At 46.9% G+C, this 14431-nt stretch overlaps 1 protein-coding gene across 6 annotated transcripts in view; it reads left to right on the top strand.

Annotated features, from left to right (window-relative positions):
• The first annotated feature begins 2227 nt into the window (after positions 1-2227).
• Tjp1 (tight junction protein 1) overlaps positions 2228-14431 on the top strand; it is a 256337-nt gene continuing 244133 nt past the window's right edge. For all 6 annotated transcript variants that reach the window (XM_076544417.1, XM_076544410.1, XM_076544404.1 and 3 more), the window contains exon 1: positions 2228-2474. In XM_076544417.1, the coding sequence (XP_076400532.1) occupies positions 2302-2474 (173 nt within the window). In that variant the 5' untranslated portion in view covers positions 2228-2301. The remainder of the gene's footprint in view (positions 2475-14431) is intronic.

The following is a 14431-nucleotide window of genomic DNA, read 5'->3' as shown; positions in this document are numbered from 1 at the left end:
CCCTTGAGACGTGGTTTCTCAGTGAACCTGGAGCTCTCTGACTTTTGGCTAGACTGATGACCAGCAAGGCCTATGGATCTTCCCGTCTCCAGCCTGTGCCCCATCCCCCCAGTACTGGGATTCCAGGGATGAGAGGGTCATAACCTGGGGGGGGGGGCTGCTGTGTATCCAAACTAAAGTCATCTCGCTTACACAGTGCTCTTATCCAGCGATCCACCTCCCCAGTCCCACGAAGGTTCTTTCAGACACTGCCTATGCTTGGTCCGTGGGCACCTGCTGTTAAGTTCAGGTACTGACAGGAAGGGATGCAGTCCCATCGCTGCCATCTCTTGCTGGGGTTGATCTCCACAGCAGTGTAGAGAACTGGAAAGACGAAATCAATCAACCAAGATGAAGGTGCAGCAAAGAAACCATAAACCCAGTGAGGATGGACATCACGGGGAATCTGTTCCACAAAGGGAAGCATGGAAGAGACAGGCAACCGTGGTGGGAACAGTGCTTTCCAGGGGCCATAGACAGGAAGGCAGCAGAACTTACTGAATGAGGATGGGAACTGAAGCAAGGAGGGTGATGTGGGTGGAGCCAGGTGTGGCCGCATATACCTGTAATCCCATCACTTAGAGGCTGAGGCAGGGAAGACTGACAGGAGTTCACGGTCAGCCTGGGCAATAGTGCAATCCTGCCTCAAACAAACAAACAAACAAACAAACAAAACAAGCAAAAACAGAAACAGAAGAAAAGAATGTTGTTCTAGTTTGCTTCTCTCTTGCTGTGATAAAACACTGACCAAAAGCAACCTAGGGCAGAAAGAGTTTATTTACATCTACAACTTCACATCACAGTTCCTCACCGAAGGAAGTCAGGGCAGGAACTCAAGACAGGACCTGGAGGCAGAAACTGAGGCAGAAGCCAGGATAGAGTGCTTGCTCCTCATGGCTTGCTCAGCCTGCTTTCTTATATACTCCAGGACCACCTATCCAGAGTGGGCACCACCCACAGCAGTGGGCCAGGCCCTCCCATAGCAACTGCTACCCAAGAAAATGCCCACACTGACATGCCCACAGACCAGTCTATTGGAGGCAATTCCTCAATTGGGGTTCCCTCTTCCCAGGTGACTTTAATTTGGATTCACTTGAGAAAAACCAGCCAGCATAGATGCTGTGACAAAGAGAATGAGGGCACAGGAGAGGAAATATGAGGGACAAACCCAAAATTCCATGAAAGGACCTCTGAGATCCTTCACGGTAGCAGCCCAAGAGAGAAAACACGAATAGGAATCCTAACGTGAGCATTTGCCAAAGTACAGAAAAGATACTGTGTGGGTACACAGTGCCCTTGAGGCCAAGCAAGGCTCAACTTACCCTCAATGCTGTGCCTTTTGTGTGTTTACATGTGTGTGTGTGGGGGAACCGTGTGGTGGTCAGAGGTAGATATCAAGCATCTTCCTCAAATAACACTGTCCACCTTCGTTTAGACTGGTCTCTCGATGATTTGGCGAGACTGGCTGACAAGTTCATCTTTACAGGGATGCTGGGGATGGAACTCGGGTCCTCATGATTCTGCAGCAAGCACTTGACCAACTGAGCCCCCTCGCCAGCTCCACCCCCTTCCGGTGTTCTCAGGGCAACTCTGAATCACAGAGACGATTGCAGGCATGTTGCCTGCATATGTTGCTTTTAATTCTTAATATTTGCGATATCTTAAATCATAGCGTAAAATGCATCCGTTGTCTACTTTTTTCTTTTCCCTATACATTAGTCCCATAATAAGTTTGAAGGTCATGGAACAAACTCAACTTTTCACAATTGATTATTGAGGTGCATTTGCCCGACTCCAGCATTTCCACTATCCAGAACTACCACGTGCGTGAGAATTGCACCCCCATGTATATATAACATATATGCAACGCAGCGTGTAGAAATATAAAATCATCAATCACATCAGGGCAGAAAATAAAACACTTAGAGAGAAACCACGAAGTGGTAATCATATACAATTTTTTTTTTCATGCTCTGAGATTCTTTACGGCCATAATCGACTAAAAATGAGCTGCCAGCCCCTGGGGAAACTGAGGCACGTGGGGTGCGGACCTGCGCGTTGCAAGGCTCGCTTAGCGCCGCCTCCAGGCCGCGCCCGCCGGTGCGCAGCGGTGCCGAGCTCGCGCGGGGCGGCGGAGAGCGGGCGGAGGGCGCGCACGGCGGCGGTACCGGGCCACGCACGGCGGCGCGAGCGGGCCACGCACGGCGGCCGGAGCGGGAGCCGGTGCGCGCGGCGGGGCGGCGGATGGCCCAGAGCTGATCTATGCAGCGCTTGGAGGGGCTGTGTCTGCGGCGGCGGCGGCGGCGGCGGGGCCCTGCCCGCGAGCGGAGCGGGGACAAGATGAAGTACCAGAAATACCTGACGGTGCTGCAGATGGCCATCGGCGTCACCCCGTCCAACCGCGGCAGCCTCCTGCCGCTCAAGAGGAAGCTGTGGTAAGGACTCGGGGCTGGGGCGCGCGGGCAGGGGAGTGGGGATACCGGAGGCGCGCGGACAGAGACAGGGGCTCCGGGGGCAGAGCCGGGGCGCGTGGACAGGGACAGGGGCGCAGGAGCAGGGCGGGGGCGCGGGGCCTGGCAGCGGTGGGGCGCGCAGAGCTGGCGGAGCAGCCATCGCCCAGCGCCCCGGCCGCGCGCCGCGCTCCTGCGGGCGGCTCCGAGAGCGCGCGGGGAGGGAGCGGCTGGGACCCCGCGCCCCGCATCCCGGCCTCGCTCGGGCTCTCCTTCCCCTGGGCGCCGGCGAGTGCTGCTGGCTGAGAATTGCACGCCGAGCTCTGCCGCAGACTGCGACCTAGCCCTGCAATCCATTGGTCCTTGTCGGTGCGTCTTCTGTTATTTCCCCCCAATGCACCTGCTGTTGGGCGCATAGTAAAAGATGAGCTGTTCCCACGCTAAGGGGAGGAAGTTGTGATGGTACCGTCGTTTTGTCGAGGACTGTCATTTTATCTGCACGATATCTGCTTCCTCCGACCTGGAAGCTGTTATCGAGGTAATTGAAAAGAACACCGTTAAGTGAAAATGTCTAGGAATTATCCAGATCTGGTTCACACAGTCGTTCATCCTGGAGGTTGTATGTTGTATTAGCATCTAAATATGCTGCATGGGATCCCATTGGCACCTGGGCATTCCATTGGCTGGAGATGTAGGCTTAAGATTCAACCACCAAAGAAACAAGAAAGGAAAAGTAGTGGGCTGGGGAGAGGGGTCGGGAACCAATAATTGTGAGATTCGATGACCGTTTTAATTTGAAAATTAGTAGTCAGTGCTCTGTATAGGATATGAATATTTTATTTAGCTGTTCAATTCTATTGGCTATAGGGTAATAATATAAGCCTAAGTAGAGAAATCTGAAGTGAGGCTGCTTTTGTGAAGTGAAGTAACTTCTGCTATATAAAACCTGAAACAATGCTTCAGAGTCTGTAACGGTTAATCAATCGAGAAAATGTAGGTTTAAAAAAAAAAAGAATGTCAATAGTGGTCAATAGTGAAGGAAAGGCTATACTTGTGGGCGCAGAGTTCAAATTTCTCCTGTGCCACTTACAGTGTGACCTTCAGCAAGTTATTGTCATGACTGTTTCTCCATGGGTAAGCCGAGACACTTGTTATCTCTCTTACGATGTTACACAGATCAGCTCTGATGTCAAATCAGCCTGTTCCTACTGCTGGGCCTGGGTGAGCAACACACACGTAGGAAATGCTAGCATCTTCCATCTTCCTCCCCCATCTGTTAAAGACACACTTATTTTGAAAAAGGCATTTACACTTGTTAGCCAGCCAAGGACAGCTTATAGAAGGCTAGACTGATAAGGTTGGTAACAATTGAATTAAGGTATGTCCTTGGTGGCCTGGCGGTGGTGGCACATGCCTTTAATTCCAACATTTGGGAGGCAGAGGCAGGTGGATCTCTGAGTTCAAGGCCAGCCTGGTCTACAGAGCAAGTTCCAGGATGACCAGGGCTATGCAGAGAAACCCTACCTTTAAAAAATAGTCAGAAAAAAAAAAAAGATGTGTCCTTGAGGAAGGGGGTGTGGCCCAGCAGTAGAGTACTTGCCTAACACATTCAACAATCTGAGCTTGAGCCCAAGCACTGAAAAAGAAAACATCTGTGGAAGATGGTTTTTTAACAAATAAATGAAGAATGGGTCATTCTTAGGCAGAGCAGGGTGGTAAATGTCTATAATTCCATCACTTGGAAAACTGAGGCAGAAATATCATAAGTTCAAGGCCAGCCTGAGACCCCAGTCTCAAAAACAAACAAACAAACAAAAAAACTGGCAAGATGGTCATTGAATAAAGATGCTTGGCTCCAAGAGGTCATCAGGCTTGGACACACACACACACACACACACACACACACGCACACACACACACACACACACACACACAGAAGAAGTCAAAATACAAATAGGTCACTCTTGGCTGTATTGATGGCATACAGGGAGAAAATATGTCAACACCACCAGGTACTGCTGCCTGCATTTCTTCTATGCATTTAACTGACGAAACCAACTATGTATCTTGCTGATTTTTCACATGGATTCTGTCTCTCTATATGAATATAAATTATACAGAGGAGGATTTTTCTCTGTTTAATCCATTGCTAAATCTCCTACAAATGCTCTCTGGCCCCAAATAGCTCCTCAATAAATATTAGCTGAATGAATATGTGAATGCTTTGGAGCCAGCCATTCTGGGAATCAAACCTAGAACCTCACGTGCTAGGCAAGATGTCTCCCACTCAGCTACATCCCCAGCCTGGTAGATAAATTCTTAATCAGGCATGGCTAGGGAGGAAGTTTGAAGAAAGCATTGTCTTGGTGCTTGACGTGGACTCATTGAGAAGCTGCTAGGCATGGACATGAGCATTTGATGAGATTTATGCTCTTTCATCGCTTGGAGGGCTGCTTCTCAAGAAACAGAGACTGTGATGACGGGACTCAAGGAAATAAAATCGAGGTGATTTTTGTACCCCTGCAGTTCACATCGGAGGCCAAGAGTGAATCAGGGTCAGAGATAAAAACCGTCTTACTAAGAGATGGCCCACAAAAAGCTGCTGCATTTCCTATCAACTTCTCCATGTTTTGCCAAAAAAAAAAAAATCAGTTACCATTTAATGCTAGTTTTTAGGAGCCCTCTCATTTCTACAGTGGCAAACTGAAGAACATACTATCTGGAAAAACCCTGGCATTGGTGACTCTTCTCAAAACAGAGATATACTTCTCTTTTTCAAATCTATTTGTTTAGTGTGTGATGGGGGTGGGATGTGCACCATAGCACATGTGTGTGAGTGGGTTCTCTCCTTCCACATGTGGATCCTAGGGATCAAACTCAGGTCCTCAGGCCTTGGCAGTTCTTCAGAAGAGAGCATCTTATCCAGGCAGGCCCTGGTAACTCCATTAATTAACTCCATTAATGAGTGTGTGTAAGGGACAGAAGAAATGAAGGACGAGAGGCACAGGCCGTGTGAGAACAGAGCCATCTCACTCGCCCTACCCCTTTTTAGGTCGGAGAATATTGTGCTGCCCGAGTCGTGTATCCAATTTGTCCTCTGGAATTTTCTTCTAGATAACATTTCCTTTCCTCAGGGTCAGGGTCTTGTAGCAGTTGTGGGAGCGCTTTGGGGAAGGCAGTGTTAAATGTTACAGTGTTGCATTGGGAGATCACCAGTCTCAACTCCAGAGTAGTAGTAACCTACAGCAGATTCCAGCAGCCATAGCCAAACCTTGGAAGGCACCAGTGTCTGCCCACTTACAACATGTGAGTCTGTACTATAAAAATGTGCATACATGAAGATTTGTGCCAAGACGTTTATGAAAATGTGTGTGCTCCCTGCTCCACCCCCCCTTGTGTGTATCTGTGTGTATGTGTGTCTGAATGGTTAGGTGCTGTGCGTAAAGACCTTGTGCTTGCAAAGCTTATGCCGGCGGCGTGAAGGACAGAATGGAGTGATCTCATGCTTTGTTCCCACACTTCTGTCTACTTTGGGTGTTTGTGGCTATCAGCTTTTCTTTGTGGGGTGCCCTTCTGTTTTTCTTACTGGTTCAGCTAATGTTTTAGGGAAGATTGTACTTGTGCACCAATGAAGGCGGAAACCTAAACCAACAGCCTCCAGTTAGAAGGACCCCTTCCCCGGCTCATCCCTTCCTCTTAGATCCTAGAAACAGGAAGTGGGGATGTTTTCAGTGTTCAAAACCATTGCTGTTGTTATGGTTTGGGTATAAAGTGCTGCCCCCCCAACACGCACACACACACAAAATCTTTGTTGAGGGCCTGCTCAGCCCAGCTGCTGGAGCCAATCATTGACAGGTGATTGTCTTGTCAGGTCTCTGATCCCATCTGTGGACTCATCTATTGTCAGACTCCATCATTTGAAGGCATTATTGGAAAGTGATGGAAACTTCCAGAGCAGCGAGTGAGGCGAGTTGAAGGATGGCACCGTGGCACGTCCTTGGGGGCTCTACTTTGTCCCCAGCCTCCCTGTGTCTGGCTGTTTTATTCTCTCCTCACAATGTAGTGGGCAGCTTTATTGTCCCGTAATGTCCCTGCTCATGAGCCCAGGGGTGGTGAGTCAGGCACATGGACTAAATATCTCTGAATCAAACAGCCTGAAGAAGACCCCCCCCCGCCCCCCCCCCCCCCCCGCCTCTGAGATTGCATTCTCCAGGTGTTTGTCACGGAGACTGAAAAACTGTTGAACACAATGTCTTTGGAACCACTGGGACCTTTTAGCCCTGCCCTGGAGAGAAGCAGGTTTGTGTGGCTAGCTGGCTTTCTTTGGGGATCATCTTCCGTCGCCACACTGTATTTCCTAGGACTCTGAGAACAGACCACTGTCCTTTGATTGACAGCTCTGGAGGTCAGGGGTCCCAAGTCAAGGTGTGCGTGTCCTGGACGGCTCTGGAGTGGACTCGCCCTTGTCTTTCCTATCTCTGGTGGCCTAGGTGTTCTCAATGGCCATGTCACTCTTGTCTCTGGCTCTCTTTGCACATGGCCTTTTCATCTGTGTACCTCATCTCCTCGTCTGTCCCTTACAGACATTCATCACTGGATTCAGGGCCCACCTGGGTAATCCAGGATGCTCTCATTTCAAGAACTTCAACTTGATTACATTTGCAGACACTGTTTTTTCCTAAAGAAGATGAAATTCTTCCACAGGCCCAAATAATAATTACCCTGATCTACTTTTATGTGAAATGTAACAAATGTTTTCATAATTATTTTATTTTTGACTGTCTTCGAGTTTTCACACCAGCTGCTTTCCGGAGCATTTGCACTGACCTTAGGGAGGGGCCTAGCCAGTTCACTTCCTGCCATCTTCTAAGAATGCCCGCTGCTCATTTGCTTCCACAGTTGTTGGAAGTTACATAGTCTCAATACACTCATTCCGGCAGCCTCCCGGTAAGGGAAGATGGGAAAATCTGCTGTCAAAGTTACTCCCTGCAGACCCCCAGTGGAAATGCTTCCCAAGCTTCCTGACATTTCACTTAAGCACCTCTGTGAGGTAGGTACCGTATTTTTCCATTGTACAAACGAAGTCATTCACTTGCCTAGACACCGGTGTCTCCGTGGTTATTGGGGTTCAAAAGACAGTTGAGCAGGAAGAATACATTGTTGGAAGAAGAGTATGGCTGAGACGACAAAGGAACAGGAAGTACCTTGTAAAATATTCTTTTTCCAGGGATGGTTCATGGTGCACCCTTGGGTCAGCAAGGTCTTCCTGCAGGAACGTGCAGGGCTCAAAAATCCAAGTTCTTTTCATAGTTTTTTACTTTATTTTTGATATTATAATAGAATTACATTATTTCTCCCTTCCCTTTCCTCCCTCCAAACCCTCCCAATATGCCCCTGCCCACTCTCCTCCACACTGATGGCCTCTTTTTTTCACTAATTGCTATTGAATGCATATATGTATATACATACATATTCCTACATATAGCCTGTTCAGTCTGAGTAATGTTGCGTGTATGTGTGTTTTCAGGACTGACCATTTGGCACTGGATGAACAATTGTGCTCTTCCCTGAGGAAGACCACGTCTTCCGCCCCCAGCTTTCTTCAGTTGCCCATGGTTCTTTGGGTAGGATTGAAGCCTTGAGAGCCTCTCCCCTATCAAAGTTGGCATGTCCATTGGCGTTGTCTTTGTCCAGCTCACATTTGGCCAGTCATGTTGGTGAGACTTCGTGGGTATAGCTTCTGATAGTCCAGTCTCAGACTCCCTGATCCTCGGACTCTTTCTGCCCCCACGTTGACAATATTCCCTGAGCCTTAAGTGCAAGAGTACTTTGTAGATGTCACCATTGGGGCTGGGCTCTACAATCTGCATTTTGATTGGTTGTGGTTTTCTATGGTGGTCTCTGTCTACTGAAAAGAGAAGTTTCCTTGATGGGGGGTGAAGACTACTTATCTGTGGTATAAGGACAAATGTTTATAGATTATTTTTAGGGATTGTGCTGGTTTAGTAAATGAGTGACTGTCAAGTCTCTTCCAGTAACCATGACTTCACTAGCACTGTGTAGTTAGCTCGTTTCCAGTACAGGCATTGCTTCTCTGTTGTCGAGTAGGTCTCAGGTCCAACTAAAACGCTGTTGGTTACCACCAAGGTTTGCATGCCGCTGTTGCGCCCTTAGGGCTCTCGTACCATGCTGGTCATTGATGTGGTTCGTGGGCATCAGAGCTGGGTAGGGCTCTTGGCTGTCTCCCTCCTTTGGAAGCTTACATGGTGTCTTCCAGTACCATGAGAGCTAGTCCTCAGGGAGGGGGTGTTCAGGACAGTTCCAGCTCAGGGGTCTCTGGGTCCTGACTGAAGTACACTGTGTCTGCAGCAATAGGGACTTTGACACGGTTTTAAAATGAGCAAATTACAGACAGTCATACACGTTGTCCTTTTCACAGATGTAATGAGTGGCTAGTTACTATTAATCTCCTACGTGAATTATTGGTGCTTCTCTGGTCTGATAACTATAAATTACAAAGAAAGTTTACTATCTTTAAAAAAGGTTCTAATGGTGCATGCATGCATGCGTGCACGCGTGCTTGTGTGTGTGTGTGTGTGCACGCGCGCGCGCGTGCACGCGCACACACATGCAGAAGTCGGAGCATAGCTTGCAGGAGTCCGTTCTTGCTCTGCACCAGGGTCCCTGGGATTGAACCTTGGTCTGTCTAGTGGGCTTTCCTGGTTAAGCCATCTCCCCAGTCCTTGACTGTCTTTAGTGAACTCTCCTAGTAAGGATTCCTGTCCTTTAAAAAGCTGCCCTGCTGTTCTCAGCAAGCCTCCTGTTCCCACACCTTTGTTATGAATTCCCCCTTAGGGCAAACAATGCTGTACTGTTGTGTGGGGGTCCCCTTTTTCCTCATGGCCAGTTGGCCACCAGTTCTTGAGGACAAGGGGCTGAAGCGATGACAGAGAGCTTTGTATGGCCTGTGAGCACGAGCACGTGAGGACAGCTTTCCAGGAGAGCGCCTCAGCGAGACAGCTCAGCTTTACTCCAGAGTACAGGGAATACATAGGATTGGGAATGGTAACGGGGGAATCACCTCATTTGCATTAACAGCATGGTCCTATCATAATGCTCCTAGTGCAATGTATAATTACCATATGGGCAGCAGGGGAAAGCTGCAGGGGACTGTGTCCAGGGTCACACTAGAAGTCAGGCATCCGGGCCTAGAGACAGTCTCCAAATAAGGTCAGGTAGAGAACAGGGTGCCTTCTACCAGGGGGGAGTGTCCATGTTGCTTGGTAGACTGCAACCTCTGACCAGCAGGGCCTCCCAGCAATCCTCATTCATTAGCATTGCCTCGAGTTGATTATAGCTGTCTGTTGCTAATGTTTTCAAATTAATATCTTTACTTTTTAGGTTTATTTATTTTATTTTTCATGTGTTAGTATTTTGTCTGCATGTATGTATGTATGTATGTGTAGTGTATGCATGAGTGGTACCTGTAGAGGTCAGAAGGTTTGGGATTCTCTGGAACTGGAGTTATGAACGGTTGTGAACCACCATGTGGAAGCTGGGAACCAAACCAGAGCCTCTGCAAGGGCAGCAAATGCTCTTCACTGCGGAGACATCTCTTCCACACCTAAATGAATATCTTATAGAGGGATTGGTGACTAACTTTGTAGTTAATTTTCTTCTTATCTAACTGCTTCATTTTTACCATCTTCTTTGTTTATTTGGCCCAATTCTTTGTAGTTACTAAGTCCTCTTATACTGGAAATTGGAAAGGGAGGAGGCAGAAGAGCTTGAGTTGTTTGTACTACGTGGGGTGTGGTCAGAAATGGCAGTGAGCAGAGCTCCTCCTTGGCACACATACTGAATGAAGGCCAGGGACTCCTGGACACATTTGGCCTCCAGGATGGGGAGTAGAAAGACATTCCAGCTGAGGGAAGGGTCTGGGAGGAACAGTAAACAGTGTCAAGGAGGTGTGTCGCATCGCTGTGCCTTTTGGAAGAGTGAAATGTGAGTTTCCTGGGGGACTTACGGAGCTTCACTGGCCCATGTCAGAAGTTTAGCAGACTGGATTTGGACAGCGGCCAACAGCGAGCCTGGGGTTTGTGACTTCAGGTGTGACATGATTGATAGGACCAGGCTGGTGTTTACTTTTCCCTGATGGCCTCGGCCAGGAGATCACACACAAGGAACTAGAAGATGGTAAACAGTTTACCGGGCTGGTGATAATGTCTGGGCCAGAGCCAGCTAGTCCCCAAGTGAGGGCCTCTCTAGGAAGCTGACTGCATTGCCTTCAAGCCCAGGAGGGGGAGGATGCATGCCTCCTCCCTCCTTGACAGCTGAGATGGTGGAGCCTGCAGCATAGATCACAGCCTTGCCTAACAGGCAGCTAGTACAGCCAATGGGAGCCCGGAGCCAGGAGCCAGGAGGAGGGCCACATTTGGAAACAGGAAGTCAAAGGGAAAGATCCTGGAAGTTCTGCCTTGTAGGCACTTTGGCTATGCCCAAGAAGAAAATAGGGTTGCATAAGGAAATTAGAAGAGGGTGGAGAGAGAGACCCCACTCTACCCCACTCCCACACTCACTGCACTCTCTCACTCTGAAGTCCAGGCTGGCCTGGAATTCACTATGTAGACTCAAAGTCAAAGCAACCCCCCTGCCTCAGTCTTCCATGCACCAAACCTGGCAGGAAACTGAGATTTGGAGGGATTTAAACTGCTGCCCAAAGTCACACAGCTACTCCAGAACTCATGTCAAGGATGGGACCCTGCGGCCATTCCATCCTCACTTACTCCGTCTCTAATGACAGCGAGCTCAGCTGTCCCACCGTGGTTGAGTCGGGTATAGTACTCTTATTCAGACAACACTCTTACTTCATAACTAATGGAATTTAAAATTTGGGGAAGAACAGCTTTCTTGTAAATTCATTATTAATTTCTCCTTAATTTAAGGTAAGTTCTGTAAGGTGCTTAGGCCTCCATTCCCGACTGTGCTTCCTTGTCAACAAAAACTGTTCCTGGAACTGTCCTCAGAGTCTGAGTTTCTCCTCTGAGACCTCCATAATACCAGGGTTGGAAAAGGGATACCTGAGCAAGGGAGGAGGGAGGGAAGAGGGGAGGAAGGAGGAGGGAGGGAGAAGGAGGGAGGAAGGTATGGTGGAGGGGAAATTGATTTCAAGAGTGTCAAATGTCTTTTGTACTTACTCAGGAAATTATAGGCATCCTCAATGTTATTGTGAGTGTCCAACAGAAAACTGAGCACATGCACAGCACTCCGCAGGACCCACAGTGAGGTCCTGCACAACAGGATGCACAACAACGATGAGGTGGAAAGAGAAGTAGTGTTTCACCTGCACCCTGTGTACTCAGCCACTTCCCCTTCCCCTGGAGCTAACATCTCTGTATTACCTGGGTCGGCATGCTTTCTCATGCCCCACCAAAGAGAGGGGAGTTTGCACTAAGCCCTCTGCCTTTTAGCCTCTGGTGTCTAATCCTCAGAGACCTGCTCAGAGCTCTTAAGTTAATGGTACTCCTGAGCAGAAGCCCGCTTCAACTCAGACAAAATGCCTTGTTCTTGGGAGTCCGTGGGCGAGGTGGGTCCTGAGCTGATGACCACCAGATACACACCAGTCCCACTCATCTGGCTCCTAAATATTTGTGTTATGACCCTGGTGGAACTGAGGGGGTAGTTCCAGTCCTCTGATTATATTTATGATTTTTTTGTTTTGCCTCATCATTGAACTTCTTATTTCACTGAACCGTCTCTGATAAGCATTGTACACCCTAGCCACTTGTAATTATGGATATAAATTTCATGTCAAGCTTTAAGTGTTAGGCTTAGAGTTTGCAGAAAAGAGAAAGTTGTGTGACTTTCTAAGCGAGATGTCGGAAAACCTTGTGAAAAACCTTAAATTTCTTCACCCCAAAAAGCTGGTATTATATTTACATTAATTTCCTAAAATACAGTCAAACCATGTAACTAGCAGACAAGAAATAAAAAGAAAAGCTAGGTTGTAGTTTTTTTTAGTTATTTTCTTGTTTGACTAAAGTTCTTTTTAAATTGAAGTTAAATTTATTTTTAATTGGGATTTAAATTAAAATTGTACATATTTATGGAGTTTTATCAGATTCTTAGTACACACATACATTATATAGTATTAAACTGTTAAATCTATATACACATCTCCCCCCAAATTTACCATTTCTCTTTGATAAAAACATTGACTATCCTAGCCAGTCAATGGTGGCCCAACACTCAGGAGGCAGAGGCAGATGGATCTCTGTGAGTTCAAGGCCAGCCTGGTCTACAGAGCAAGTTCTAGGACAGCCAGGGGCACAAAGAGAAACCCTGTCTCAAAAACACAACAACAACAACAACAAAAAAAAAACATTCAATATCCTTTCTTCTAGTTCTTTTGAAATATAAAGTACATTGTTTTGCTTGGTAGGGCATCTTAAATGTTTCCCACTCCTAATTTCTTTTTACCAAAATAATTTTAAGTGGCCTCAGCTATAAAGGCATATAAAATAAGTATACATATACTATTTCAATGGCAATTGTACTTGCTGATTTTGTGTCAATTTGACATAAGCTAGAGTCACCAGAAAGGAAGCAACCTCAGTTGAGGAAATGCTCCCATGAGATCCAGCTGTGAGGCATTTTCTAAATTAGTGGTCAATGGGGGAGGGCCCAGACCATTGTGGGTGGTGCCATCCCTGGGCTGGTGGTCCCGGGTTTTATTAAAAAACAGGCTGAGCAAGCCATAAGAAGCAAGCCAGTAAGCAGCACCCCTCCATGGCCTCTGCATCAGCTCCTGCTTCCAGGATCCTACCCTGTTTGAGTTCCTGTCCTGACTTCCTTTGGTGATGAACAGCATTGTTGAAGTGTAAGCAGAATAAACATGCTTTTTAGTCATGGTGTTTTGTTCCAGCAATATAAATCCTAAGACAATAATAAATTTTGTTGCAGCAATATAAACCCTAAGACAATAATAAATCATGTAAAAATTATTTTTAAACAATTACTTAGTATACATATAATCTTGTTATTCATTAGACTGAAGCCAGTTTACATACTAGTAAGAGGGATATGCTTGTTTATTTTATCAGTCTTGTCTGAAAATTCATACTGCATGACACAGCACCTTCACCATGTTTCAGAGCTGTCAGCATCTTGATTTGATAATCAGGCATCAATCCTGAGAGTATTACTATGCATAAATATGGAATATAAAATGATACAAGTATGTTTAGGGCCATTTCAGAAATTGTTGCAAATTCTGTCTTAATCCCAAGCCAAAATTCATTTAAGTCAGCAACTTAAAGAACAATATTTATTTGTTTGTTTGTTTTGAGACAGGATCTCTCTACATAGCCCTGGTTGTCCTGGAACTCACTATATAGCCCAGGCTGGCCTAGAACTCACCGAGATCTGCCTGCTTCTGCCTCCTGAGTGCTGAGATTAAAGGCATGTGCCATCATACCTGCTCATACAGTAGTTTTTAAAACCAAACATTCTAACACCATACAATCCAAAGATATGCTAACTTGATGTTTACACCTTAAATATGGACAGTAAGAAAATGCTGTCTTTGATTTCTGCAATGAGGACATTTCTGTAATGAAAACATATATCTAGTAAAATGTGCAATGAATAGTGTGTCCTGAACCTGAGCTGGTGTGCCAGCAGCACATTAGCACACAACAGTGTTCCTTCACATCGTGGCATAGTTGTCAAAGCGTATAGCTGTGTGTTCAGAAGCAACGATGTAGTGAAGTCACGATACAGTGCAGGCGAGTACTGCCTGAGACATTACATTTTGATTTTGAATTAAGTTTGGACTCTTGCCTGAACAGAAACTCTTTATTGTTGTCAAATTTTCCATGACCCTCACATTCAGTTATATGACCTCATGTGGGTTTTGATGCACAATTTAAGGAGCTGTGGTC

Source organism: Peromyscus maniculatus, chromosome 1, assembly GCF_049852395.1.
Source record: "Peromyscus maniculatus bairdii isolate BWxNUB_F1_BW_parent chromosome 1, HU_Pman_BW_mat_3.1, whole genome shotgun sequence".
Classification (NCBI taxonomy): domain Eukaryota; kingdom Metazoa; phylum Chordata; class Mammalia; order Rodentia; family Cricetidae; genus Peromyscus; species Peromyscus maniculatus.
This window is presented reverse-complemented; position numbering and strand designations above follow the sequence as displayed.